This window comes from Capra hircus, chromosome 12 (genome assembly GCF_001704415.2).
Source record: "Capra hircus breed San Clemente chromosome 12, ASM170441v1, whole genome shotgun sequence".
Classification (NCBI taxonomy): domain Eukaryota; kingdom Metazoa; phylum Chordata; class Mammalia; order Artiodactyla; family Bovidae; genus Capra; species Capra hircus.
This window is the reverse complement of record NC_030819.1, coordinates 17222351-17236259: the sequence shown is the minus strand read 5'-3', so window position 1 is coordinate 17236259 and position 13909 is coordinate 17222351. Positions and strand designations below refer to the sequence as shown.

Genomic DNA, 13909 nt, shown 5'->3' with positions numbered 1-13909 from the left:
TTGTTTGCGTAGTTATGTTCTCTAAGTCACCGCAGACCCTGAATTAGCAAATACTGAACCATTGCTCCTATGAGAAATACAGGGTTAAGTTCCTACAAGGTTTGTTTTTTTTTTAATTGAAGTATAGTTGCTTTATAGTGTGTTAGTTTCTGTTGTATGGCAAAGTAAATCCACTATACATACATGCATATCCCCTCCTTTTTGGATTTCCTTCCCATTTAGGTCACACAGAGCACTGAGTGGAGTTCTCTGTTCTATGCAGTAGATTTTCAGTAGTTATCTATTATATACATAGTGGTGTATATATGTCAATCCCAGTACCCCAATCCATCCCACTCAACCTCTCCTTCAAGCTTTTTGTCACATTTTCACCAACCCGTCAATGCATATAACCTTGTTTTATAAGTCTCTCCTGAAAAACACCTTATTTGATACATATTATTGATTCATTAACTTTGAGTTCATAGTCAAGTATACCATAACTCATACCTGAATGAAGTTTATCTAAAACACAGTTTTCTCCATAGGGCATATCATAGCCTTGGGAACTAGACAGAACTTCAATGCTATAGTTGGGGGCTGTTTTAAAAAGGGAAATCACCAAGTATTAATAAAGCACACACAAAAAATGTGGCATTAAATATATCACCAACGAGGTGATTTAAGAGTTTACATTTACAGTTTAAGAGCTGAAACAAGAAGGCAGAGCTTTGCCTTGTTAGACTGCTTCAGCTGGAAAGATGAACTTGGCCTCTCTGCCGATGTCTGCAGACGTTTGAATTTTTTTATTCGAGGGGATACAAATTAATTTTAATGAGTACAGTTTTTCCTCACTATCAGCAGGAGATTAGTTCCAGGAGCCCCTGTAGATCTCAAAATCTAATTCGATCTGAGGTTGGTTGAATTTGCAGATTCGAAATCCATGGATATGGAGAAGTGAAGTGAAAGTCGCTCAGTTGTGTCTGACTCTGCAACCCCAGGGACTAAACAGTCCATGGAATTCTCCAGGCCAGAATACTGGAGTGGGTAGCCTTTCCCTTCTCCAGGGGATCTTCCCAACCCAGGGATCAAACCGAGGTCTCCCTCATTGCAGGTGGATTCTTTCCCAGCTGAGCCACAGAGAAGCCCATAGATACAGAGAGGATCAGCTTAATGTGAAAGTGTAGTCACTCAGTCACATCCAACTGTTTACAACCCCATGGACTGTAGACTGCCAGGCTCCTCTGTCCATGGGATTTCCTAGGTAAGAATACTGGAATAGGTTGCCATTCCCTTCTTCAAGGGATAGTCCCAACCCAGGGATCAAAACCAGGAGAGGGTCAACTGTAGGCAAATTCACAAAAACAGAATCCATAAGTAATGAGGATTGACTGTATATGTTGAAAATGAGAGTCAGGTTATAAGTTAGTCACTCTGATGGGGTAATTCTGTTTCATTGGTATTTGTATTTGTTTAGGTTTCAGAGCCAGAGTATTTTTGGAGATAAGAGTTCCATACAAAATGTGGAGGTCAGTGCACTGAATGCTCTAGGAAGAAACTCCTTGTGTAACTTCCTAATCTTTCAATGGTTCTTCCAGGTGTTTCAGGGATGTGGCCAACCCAAACCTGCTCCAGCTCTCAGATCTGCTCGCTCAGCTCCTGAAAATTTTAATACACGATTCAGGCCTTACAATCCTGAGGAAAGACCAACCACTGCTGCGGGCACGAGCTTGGACCGGCTGGTGAGTCCCCCGGATGGATGGCCATTGTGGCCACTTTCTGTCACCAAGGTTATTCTTCAGAAGACTTGATGGGATTCTGAAAAAGTTGGTTGTAAAAGTCATCTCAGCCTTATATCTGCTCCTGATCTTAATTAGAATATTGAAAAGTAAAGAGATCTTCCTTTTAGGTCAAGAATTAGGTTATTTAAGAAGTCTTATCACTATTAATCCACTCATCCAATGACCAAATTTTCAACTCCATATTTCTTCTGAAATATTAATTTGAAGACTAAGTTACAATGTCTTCTAGAGATATAATTACAATAGCACATTTCTTATTCATCTGCTTTAGTTATTTATTTAATTATGATACAGTGTAACTTTATTATGAATGTTCCTTTTATGTAAAGTTTTCTCTTTGAAAATACCTTGCCAGAAGACTCCAAATCAATATTACTACTATTTTTTTTCTTTTTTGTGTGTCTTTTAAAAGTTGAAATCCTTAGAAAGAGTCACTCTTTGATGCATTTAAATGTGTGTCAGGGGACCAAATATCTATCATTGAAGCAATTTACTTGGAGATTACAACCATAAATATAGTAAACATGATTTTTAATGTTTTTCAGACATCAAATTTTGCTATAAAAATGAAAAGCTCATAATTTCCAAGAAATACTGCCTAACTGTTTTCAATACAATTTATAGCAGTATAAACAATTTATATACCTGTAATTGTTAGTGCTGTTAATGTTGCTTTGCCAATTATCTTGATGTAAAATTAACAGATAAAAGCCTTAAGGTCATAAACACTTGAACCACATCTGATTATGTCATATAAACTCAGATCTCAAGGGTTTCTGGTTATGAAAATACTTTTATTAGTCACTGTTATAAATTATCATTTTAGTTAATATCCATCCACAGTGTAGAAGCTGTAAGATTAAATTGGTAGCATTTGACCTCATCATAAGTAATCTCAGCATTTCTCTCTATAAAAATCAAAAGTACTTACAACACAAAGGCCTATCCAGGAAGCGCCAATGTGAAGGGGTAAGTGGAGTCATTAACCACTAAATTATGTTATAAATTTATTACTGTTTATTAGCAAGTAAAACTCCCTCTTCAGTGTAGGTTTTGCAAAAGGGATAATCTGGGTAATTGCTTCACCTTTGTACTTTACCTTAGTTATATCTATTGTCCACTCACAATTTCAGGAAAAGTTTAAAATTAGTCACATTTTTTTTCTTTTCAACAAAACGATGGTTTCATTAGATTCCATTGTTTGCATTCTCATTTTATAAATTCCTTTATATGCCGAGATCCTTTTAACCAAAGCATAGTTTATGAGTATGGCCTTGACCTCCCCCTGTCTCTCTTTCCTTCCTTTTCTCCTTTCCTATTTCAGTTGGCTCTGCATAATTATTGAAACAATTCAGACTTTTTGGAATTTTTATAAACTCTACCTTCAGAACTAGGCACAATGGAAGATTAGTAAGTTTTAGAGATCTGCTGTACAAACATTGTGCTATAGATAACAGTACTGTATTGGTTAAGAGGCTAGATCTCAGGTTAAATGTTCTTACCGCAGGAAAATAAAATTGGAAAACAAATAGAGTATATTATCCACTTAGTTAAAACTGCATTGACTTTGAACCGTATAATGACATCTGTGACTACTAATTAATTTTTTTGCCTTTGAAACAGAAGCACAGTCTTCTCTCCTCCCAGGAAAGATACATACACACACACACACACACACACACACACACACACACACACACACACTCAAACAGAGTAAGTAGAGCGAGAAAAATACTTTTCCCAAGGCAACAGTATTTATACAATTCAGTACAGCTTGAATAAAACATCAACATTTTGAGAATTTCATACGATGTCTAAAATCTAGTAGATATGAAAATTGGAATTTGAACCTTTTCTTTTAAAAAAGAACTTCACTGGTCATCCCCCAAATGCCCCAAATATAAGAGTCTTGAGAAGTCTTAGAAAAGCAAACTGATTTAGGATCTTCTATTTTATGCACCCCTAAAGTATATTTAATCATTTTTTAAAAGAATTAGTAATGGTTAATCATATCATGAGGAAAAAACAAAGACTAACTCAAGAGATACTCCCCTGGAGAAGGGAACGGCTACCCACTCCAGTATTCTGGCCTGAAGAATTCCATGAGCGGAGCAGTTCATGGGGTCGCAAAGAGTCGAACACGACTGAGCGACTGACACTTTCACTTTCAAACTCAGAGTACATAAGGACCAGAGCCAGTGTATACGAATTCAGATTAATGAGCCAATTTTATTCTAAAATACTCTCCAGAGGCATGCAGCACTTACTTCATCATAGGTGTGGCTCCAGGCTCTATAAGGGAGAGTGACAGTTTTATTAATTTCTTATTCAATTAAATTCTGATTCCTTCCCAGATTGTAAGAATCAGCAATTTGTAATTCACAGCCAGTCATAAACCAACCTGGAGCTACTTTTCCACCCCTAAGGCCAAGGGACTGCTTCCATGTCAACAGGAGCTAGACAAGGTTATTCTTGAGAAACACAAGCTAGCTCCAAAGCTAACATCAGAATCTCCATTTGCAGCCATTGTTTCCTCCAAAGCTTTCTTTCTTTTGTGGGTTCATCAAAGCTCTGAATAGCGGAAAGGTTGGAGCGGTTCCCTTGGCCAGACAGTGCTGGGCATCAGTCAGATAAAATCATCTTCAAGATGCATGTGAAGGTGAAGGGTCCTGCTGGGTCTGACATATATTACTGCCTATTTGGAATGTTTATGAACAAATCTCATGTTACCTACTCCTGTTTTAATTTTCTCCTGCAAGGATGTTTCCTGAATATTTACAAGAAGCATGTGTCCCCAAAAAGAAGGGTAATTGGAAAAGACTTCCTTTAATTTCTCTCAGTGTTTCAGCAGAGCACATGCTTCAAAAGGACAACACCTCAACAATCACCCCGCCCCTTTTGCCAAAGTGAAAATGACTTAACTGTAAAACTGTTGGAGAATTGCTTCTTACTACGATTTAAAATTAGTACCTGTGGCATTAACTTTGGGTTCCATTGGTAAATGTTCTTATACCAGCTATTATAATGCTATTTTTTATGTGAAGGGGTAGTTATGGGGATTGGTTTTAGAAGTAAATCTCCTAATCCCCAACTGGATAAACTGCTGCTAAACCTTCTATAAAATAATTGAAGACAAAACTCTCTTTAAAATAGATCAGTAGCATCATTTCGTCTCTTCTTACCTTTATAAAGCAGTCAATTATTTTATATCATTAGGGAACACTCCATATGTTCCTCCAAATTTATACTGGCAAAAAAAAAATTGTTAGGTATAGCTTTCAGACATGCTATTGTAAAGTAATTTTTATCATCCCATAATGAATGAATATCCTTATATAAATTCTACTGCTGATGGAAAGCTGACTCATCAAAAAATATTACAGTCCTTCCTGCTATGGTTTGTTCAAGATAAAAATGCCATCAACTAATCGATCAATAAACTGGTCCCATTATCATGTGTCTCTTTCCTATCACCCACTCTCACTCTAATAGTCCTTCTGTCCCAGCCCACTGTTATGCATTTTCAACTAAACAGATCGGGGTGTTTATTTGAAATTAGGAAGAGACTGATTCTCTTTCTTTTTTTCTTAAATTTACATCCTGTGAATTCTCTTAATAATTTAACATAAAATAATTATTTCTTTAAAGAAAATTTCACTCAACCGTCAATGAAAATACAGAGTGTGAAAATAAATCAGCATAAAAATAGCTCAGTTTTTAAGATCTGCCAATAGCACAGTGTTTCAGGTCATCCTCTGTTAAGGATGGTTAGTTGTACAGCTCAGAATATTATTGCACAACATGCTATACAACCCCTGGACACGCTTGGGCAGAAAATGTCAGTTATTTTACTCCAGCTAATTTGTTAGAGCGAAAGTAATAATAAAGTAAATTGTGTGTCTTAGAGGAATACATTTTATTAAAGTAGATTGAAAAAAAAAAAACCTGGACTTGGAAGTTAATTTAATCAATGGCAATGGGTTATACCAATGGGTCTCCAGTAAGTATTCAACATCATACCATGTGTGCAGGTTCTCAAATATTCTACTTGTCATTCTGAGGGAATTGGGAGCGGTGGTGGGTGGAATGCCAGTCTGCAAATCTAAACGTTATACCTGTGCTGTACTATTATGTATAGAATAATCTCTCTTTCTTTTTCCTTTGAATTTCTTTTCCTCTTGCTTCCCAGAGGATTGTGTGGAGGACAATGCAACATAGTGTAAGCTTCGGTCTTCTTCTTCTCAACCCCATTTGTCTCTGTATGGTCATTCCAGGGAGCTTCTGAGAAATCCCACCTCCAGTTCCTCTTTCCAAACTGTCCAGAGAGCAAACATTGAACACTGTATGTGACCAGTGGGTTTAGGAATGTCCTCTCGGCTTGGTATTTATGGTTAATGACATTTTTGGTATTCTTTCTCAATGGCAAGGTTTTCAGTCTCAGCTTTGTGGAAAACTAGCTCATTTGGTGGCTGATTTAAATTCTGTCCCTACATTCATAGTATGTGTAGCCTGCCTGAAAAACTCTCTCTTCCCTGATACAATATATTGGCTTTTTTCCTCTTGTGCTGAGAAAATAATTACCTCCCTAATAATAATAATAAACCGACATCAACTCTCATGCATAAGGAGCTAATTTTTCCATTAGCTGGGAACATAGAGAATTTAGCAGGGTAAGGAATATTTGTGATACAGCTTGTTTATTTTTTTCTCCTACTCAAATTTACTGATGTGTTTTAGTGCATTTAGAGATAGACCATTGGGTATTTATTGTGACAGAGCAATTTGTATTGGAGATGAGGACAGGCACGCCCAGGTTATCCTACCTGACTTTCTGTATTAATCGTAATAATCAAATAGTTATGTGATCCAGTGGTTTTCATAATACCACTCCATGCTGGTCCTACCATTTCAGAAATACCTGAGCCCTCCTTAGCATCATGGATCTGTACGAGAAGATGCCTCTCACCTGCTGAACTCATTTATTTATGCAGCACACCTATGTCGTGATGCTGCACACCTGCCTGACCCTCAATTCAGGCAGTGGCAACACTATGTCTAAATTTCCTCCTTTCAAATTCATGTGTTTAAAAGAAAATGTCCTCTGAGTAGTATCCCTATTCATCATTCCAGGTCTTGGAGCCCAGGGCAGTTTGGATAAGGGAAAAAAGGTTAGAGGTAAATCTGAAAGTTTAAAGGTAAATCTGAAGAAAGGTACTCCTTCCATGAGTACTCTGGAAGGGAAGATTTTGAGAAAGGAACAGGAAAGACAGATAGCTTAAAGTCTCCTGGTGCTAAACGGAAAGTGGGAGAAGAAAGCATCAGTGGTGGGACAAGTCAGGGTTCTATTACTTTGGTCCACTTGATAAAACTCACCTGGCTCCAGTTGGCAGTGTGCCAACCAACCCTCAGCAGCATTCTCTTGGTATCTCCAGATTGTCTGGCAGTTGACCTAGTCCAACCTCCTTATCTGATGGTTATCATGACCCTCATGGTTTCCCCCAAGAAGAATGATGTCCTTAAACATTGGAAAGAATGTAAATCATAATACTATCTCCACCCACTCCCCAACTGTGCTGGACTTCTCTGCTTGTCTCCTATAATCCTCTTTAGCTAGGCTCCCCAAAATCAGATGTCGGTTATTGGATATGTTTCTTCCAAAACCACAATGCAGTTCCTGAAATGTATGAGCCTGCCACGGGTGTTAATATTAATAGGTATAAATTTAAGTACTTAGCAAATATCACCAAGTCCTGGGAACCCGAACACTTTTCTTATGGTTCGGAAGCAAAATGGACAAAGCAATTCACATTCTGGCTGCCATTTCCTGCCTGATGGTTAATCCCAGTTTTGGAATAAAATGCTGGTCATAAAAATGTTCTTCCATGCCTCTTTGGGACCATTTTGGTGTGATTTAGGAAGTCTTGGTTGTAAGGATGAGGGAAACTGTCTGTTGTTCATTTTAAATTGCCATGGCATTTCATTGTCACCTCAAAGGATTCTGCATCCGGCTAATCCACTCTTTTGCATTTCAAAAGGATGTCAGGCTGTGTTTAAGAAACTGCTTTATTATCTAGAGCCTCAGCCGCTGTCTTTAGGTGAAACTGATATTTTCCATCTTCCACTTCGGCAACGAGACACAGACACACGCAGAGACATACACACACACCCTCAGTCTTTGCTTGGCCCAAACAGGAGAAGCTAAAACCTCAGTAACAACAGTAAACCAGATTCTGTACTTTAATTAGTTTTCTAAAGATAAATGGGTCAAGGCCAGATTGGCTTTCAGTCTCTGCTGCAGCTGAATAAATTATGCCCCATTCACCCCAGCAAACAAACAGCTACTGCTCAACTCCGTTCAGACTGTGAACTGTTCAGTCCTGCCTGAACTTGCTGTATCTGTTGGCTGCAAACCCCCCACTGAGACACCCTAGTTTCCTTTTCAATGAACCCTTGGCAATCCTAGCAGCAAAATACAGTGAGCTTTCAAAGCAGGGAGAAAATACAAAACATTAAAGCCAAGCCACCCAACTTTTTCGGTCTTCATTTCTGCCCTTCTCTGGGCAACAACAGCAGCATGTCGTGGTTGGGGAGGCCTCCCAACATAGTCTTTGTTCCATTTAGAGGCTTGTGGTTGATGAATCCCAAATGGGGAATGTCATCAGACGCACATGTAAAATGATGGCTTATCTCTGGGATATTCAGCATCTTCCATGGGCTTGGAGGAAGCACACATCTAATTCAGTGATATGTACTGTTGGAAACCTGGGTGGAATGCCTGCCCCGTCTGTGGAATTTTCAGCTCACACCCAATGGACAGTGGACTGTTTTTACATCCTTGGGAACCTCTTCTTTCAGGAATGTGGAAAAACAGAGAAAATAGGAGAATCAGAGACCTTTCTTTCAGCTCAGGCAAGGCTGTGTTTAATTACATCAGGCTGTATGCCATGGGGAGAAACGTCCACTCCGCTGTCTACGTTAGTCCCTGAGAGATACCGAAGCCCATTCCGCTCCACTGCTTCAAGACACATACAGAGGCTCATGTGGATTCCAGCAATGAAGTCAGGCCACATGTTTTAAAGGGGGAAAACTTTTGCACAGTTTGCTTTAGGTACAAATGGTCTCAAATCACTTGGAGGGTAATTTTACCAACAAAACCACTTTCAACTCTGTCTTTAAACTCTCCTTTGTCCTCAGAAACATTTAAGCAAGAGCTTTGCTGACCTCTATGTCATAAAAATGAAATGTTACACTTTCAGACCCCAATATGGCTATACAGATTCTATTTTATGGTATGTTGATATGCTTGTTTTTCCCTTCAGACATGAAGTTTTCTTTCAGAATGCCTGACTTCAGCTAAACCCAAAATGATGCATTCTATGGGTATCAATCAATCAATCATGTATTTACTGAGATCTCCTCTGTGGGGTAGCACTTAGTAAAACTAACTAGCATATACAGTCTCCATCATCACATGTTGTTAGTGCTAGCATCATCAAAAAGGCAGGAGTGACTATTTACAAAATAACATTGTTTATCAAACCAGTTAGACACACCAGGTTTCCTCCAGGGAAATGTATCAGTTTCAGAGCATCATAAAACCTTAGCCTGGAGGAAGTAGGAATTTGATTTTGTAATCTGAGATAGACTACACCAATAAAGAATATGTGGAAGTCATGATAACAAATATGGCTTCCCAGGTGGCTCAGTGGTAAAGGATCCAGCTGCCAAGGAGGAGACATGGGTTTGATCCCTGGGTCAGGAAGATCCCGTGGAGAAGGAAATGGCAAACCACTCCAGTGATCTTGCCTAGAGAATCACAGGGACGGCAGAGCCTGGTGGGCTGCTGTCTATAGGGTCGCACAGGTCGGACACAACTGAAGTGACTTAGCAGAAGGCAATGGCAACCCACTCCAGTACTCTTACCTGGAAAATCCCATGTATGAACAACCCTGGTAGGCTGCAGTCCATGGGGTCTGCAGAGTCAGACACGACTGAACAACTTCACTTTCATTTTTCACTTTCATGCATTGGAGAAGGAAATGGCAACCCACTCCGGTGTTCTTGCCTGGAGAATCCCAGGGACAGGGGAGCCTGGTGGGCTGCCGTCTATGGGGTTGCACAGAGTCGGACACGACTGAAGCGACTTAGCAGCAGCAGCATCTATGTAATAGGTGTTTTCAGTGACTTGATGATGAAAACCTGAACAGACAAGTCATACTAAACTGCCCAAACCATACCATGTAAAATATGTGTTCAGGAGCGGGATCAGTGGACATAGCTCTTTCATTAAATTATTGAGCAGCTTATGGAAAGGCTGCAGTCATTTTTCTCATAGCTGTCGGAGATATTTGCACCATGACTCCCAGATGTGATGTTCAGGCTTATGAGAGATAGAGCTGAAGAAATGGGATTTTTTCATAAATACCAGTTTTTATGTATTTGCTGTATAATCAATCAGCTTTTAACTGACTCTGGGGCCTATGGAATACATTTTAAAGCACTGGGAATTTGGCTATTCCCATAACATACTTGGACACTCTTTACTGCCAGCAGTAAAACTCAGGCATAAACATTGTAGAGAAAACCAGATGAAAAGAAACCTGTTTGAGTGAAAATTGACTTCTCTTCATAAATGCTAAAGGTAGAAACATATCTGCAATACACAATAATTTTATTACTTAAGTTCATTCATGGTCATTATCGTCAAAGGCTTTGACTTCATGGGTATTTTCTTGCATCTGAAAGACTGACCAAGCTATAAGGAAAAAAAAAAAAAGACAGGCTGACAATAAATGAATGAACCAGCAGCTGTAGCAGCACCACTCATATTGCTGGCTAGCAAATAATTTTTTGGAAGTTGGGTTTGTGTAATATCTTTAGAAGCTTTTCCAATACTGTATTGATCTGGATGGGCCAAGCCAGGTCCTGAAGCAATGACAAACAACCCCCAGAATGACTCACAAAAACACAAGTTTATTTCCTGTTGGTACCAAGTGCCCACAGTTGACTTGACTGTGGGTCAGCCACACGTGGTCAGCACTCTCACTCCAGGACACAGGGTGCCAGAGCAGCCATTATCTGGAGCTTCTCCTGTTACCCCCCTGGCAGCCCACTTCAGTATCCTTGCCTGGAAAATCCCATGGACAGAGGAACCTGGCAGGCTACAGTTCATGGGATCACAAAGAGTTGGACGTGCCTGAGCGACTGAGCACATTGCCTGTTGCAGCGGCAGGGGAAAAAGAGAGCGTGGCAAGGGGGCTGTCAACATAGCCCCCATGGAAGGGCCACAACACAGAGTTTCCTTCTGGTCACGTGACCAAAGCAGGTCACGTGACCGAGCCTGCTGTCCAGAAGGTGGGAACATTTGTCCCTCTGTGTCACACACAGACTGAAAATGGACATTTGTAAACAGAAACATTGTCAATCTCAATCACAGATGACCACGGCAAGATTTTTTTAAATAAAGTTTTGTTTTGAATTTAAACTAGAGCTAAAATGGCCCAGTTGACCGCTCTTTTCAGCACCTTCCAGCCTTTCTAAGTCTCCTTGAGGCAGCTGCACAGAAATCAGGTTCTCCAAGGATCATGATTTAAAACTGCTAGAGGATCTAGTATCTCTTCTGCTTCTATCATTTTTTAAATTTTATTTTATTTTTTTGGCCACACCACAAGGTATATGGGATCTTAGTTCCACAACCAGGGATCAAACCAGCACTCCCTGCATTGAGACCATGGAGTCTTAATCACTGGACCTCCCTGGAAATCCCAAGGCAAGATTTTTAAATTGATAAGAATCGATTCATTACTCTTTGCAACTCTGAGACAAATCTTACATGAAAAAAAGAGAAAAACTCATCACTCATTCAACAACTGTTTATTGTATTGTAATACAAGCCAAGTATAAGTGACTAGAACATAATCAAAGAGCTCACAACACTTTGGGGGATGGCAGACAAACTTAGCTTTAACCTAAATCAGACTATGTACTGGTCAGGAGTGCATTTTAAAGTTTTAGAAATGGAGGAGAATTCTAAGTCCTTGTTACAAAGGGAGTGTCTACCTTGCCCTGGAAAGCTAGCTTCCCTTTCTAAGTCTGGTTGATTTTTAGCATTGGATGGCTCTTTCTCCTACCTGAACTTCAAATTCAACCATCATTCAACTAGACTGAGATGAATGGGAGTCCCACCCCAGTATCCAACCAAGTCAGTGTCTCAAACAAGGATGAAGAAGCTGGTGCCAATGAGTAGGAGAAACAGAATGAGCAAAGTCTTTTTTATTGCCGGCATTTAAATGTCTTTCAGATCCAGACTGTATATTTTTAAAATTAGCCTTGGATCCTGGATACTGTGAGGGCTGCTCTTGTCTGACTTAATGTCATGTTTGCTTAGACGAAGCAATTTTTCTGCTCTTCTCCTTTCTGGGTCAACCTAGTTGGAGCAAATCAAATTGTTCTCCCTTTTTCTCCCTTTCATACATCATCATTTAAGATCACCAAGAATTCAAGTTCCAGAACCTGCCCTTGTCTCCTTTTACAATAGCTGTTTATTTCTGAACAGCGTTCATGAAGAAGAACACTTTTCGCAGGTTAATCAGGCAAATTGCACAGGCTGACAGCCATGGTAAACTTGAAATGAAAATCTCAGGAATGTATGTGTCATTAGCTTCCGAGTGGAATTATTTGCAAAATCGTAGAGCTCTGATTTAGCTGGAAGGAAAATTACAATATAAATTCATAAATTACTTATGGGTAATGAAGCAGGAAAACAATGACTTTGTAAGTTTTATTCTAAGGGATTTGAACCTAAGATAACTCCCCAAAGCAGGCTGAATTCGTTTCAATGAAGAACACTCATCTGGGCACTTGAAAAACCTAAGCTTTTCCTTTGCTTGCTCTTTGCGCCTCCTTGAGTGCTAGAGAAAAGGGGTAAATACAAAGCAGCTAGACCAGCTCTGGGAAGAAAACGGAACGGTAGTGAGCTGCCTTAATTGATCTCCTCGCATAAAATCCAAAAACCCAGGGGCTATCTTTAGTGTGAGACATGTCCTCGTGAAAATGTTTCCAGTTACTCAGAAAAATCAAATCTTCTTTATACAGCAGTCTTCAAGGAGCAAGAAATATTTCATTAGGATTTTAACAGTGAGGGCTCAAGTGAAAGAAACTCCATCATGTCTTGTCAACCTTTATCCTCTCTTGAAAAATAAATAAAGTACGATATCTTTACAGTAGTTTCATTGAAAGAATTCTTTCTCTCTGACTTTGGAGAGTTAGAAATTAAATGAGTCCTTAGGAAGATTTTTTAATTTAATTTTTTTGAAATATAGTTTATTTAGAATGTTGTCTTAGTTTCTACTGTCCAGCAAAGTACATCAGTTGTACATACACGTATATAACTACTCTTTTAGATTCTTTTCCCATGCAAGTCACTACAGAGTATTGAGACTAGTTCCCTGTACTATACAGCAGTTCCTTATTAGTTATCTATTTTATATATTGTAATGTGTATTCCCAGGTGGCTCAGGGGTGAAGAAGCCACCTGCAAATGTAGGAGATGCAGGTTCGACCACTGATCCAGGAGGATCCTCTGGAAGAGGAAGTGCCAACCCACTCCAGTATTCTTGCCTGGAAAATTCCATGGACAGAAGAGCCATGGGGTTGCAAAAGAGTCAGACATGACTTAGGGACTAAACAACAACAACAATGTGTATATGTCAATCCCAATCTCCTAGTTTATCCCCCCCCCCTACTTTTTTGTGATATACTTTGAAGACATTAATTTCCATAACTCTGATATGACAAGGATGGATTGTATGTGTGTGTTTATATTTTTAATTACACTATACTCCTTGTGTAAGTAAAAAACCCAGAGATTTGCTATAGCTATTTATCAAATTGTAGCTGAAGCATAATACATTTATATAAACTTCTATGATTCATGACTAGTTTTTTAAATATGTATTTATTTTTAATTGAAGGATAATTGCTTTACAATATTGTGTTGGCTTCTGACGTCAACATGAATCAGCCATAGGTATACACCTGTGTCCCCTCCCTCTTGAACCTCCCCCCTACCTCCCACCCCTTCCCACCCGTCTAGATTGTTACAGAGCCCCGGTTTGGGTTCCCGGAGT

The 13909-nt window shown here is 39.3% G+C and overlaps 1 protein-coding gene across 1 annotated transcript in view; it reads left to right on the top strand.

The window, feature by feature from the left end:
• The window catches only part of GPC6 (glypican 6), a 1225779-nt gene that overhangs the window by 1124968 nt on the left and 86902 nt on the right, over window positions 1-13909 (top strand). The window contains exon 6 of the mRNA XM_005687698.3: window positions 1578-1721. Coding sequence (XP_005687755.2) covers window positions 1578-1721 — 144 coding nt within the window. The remainder of the gene's footprint in view (window positions 1-1577; window positions 1722-13909) is intronic.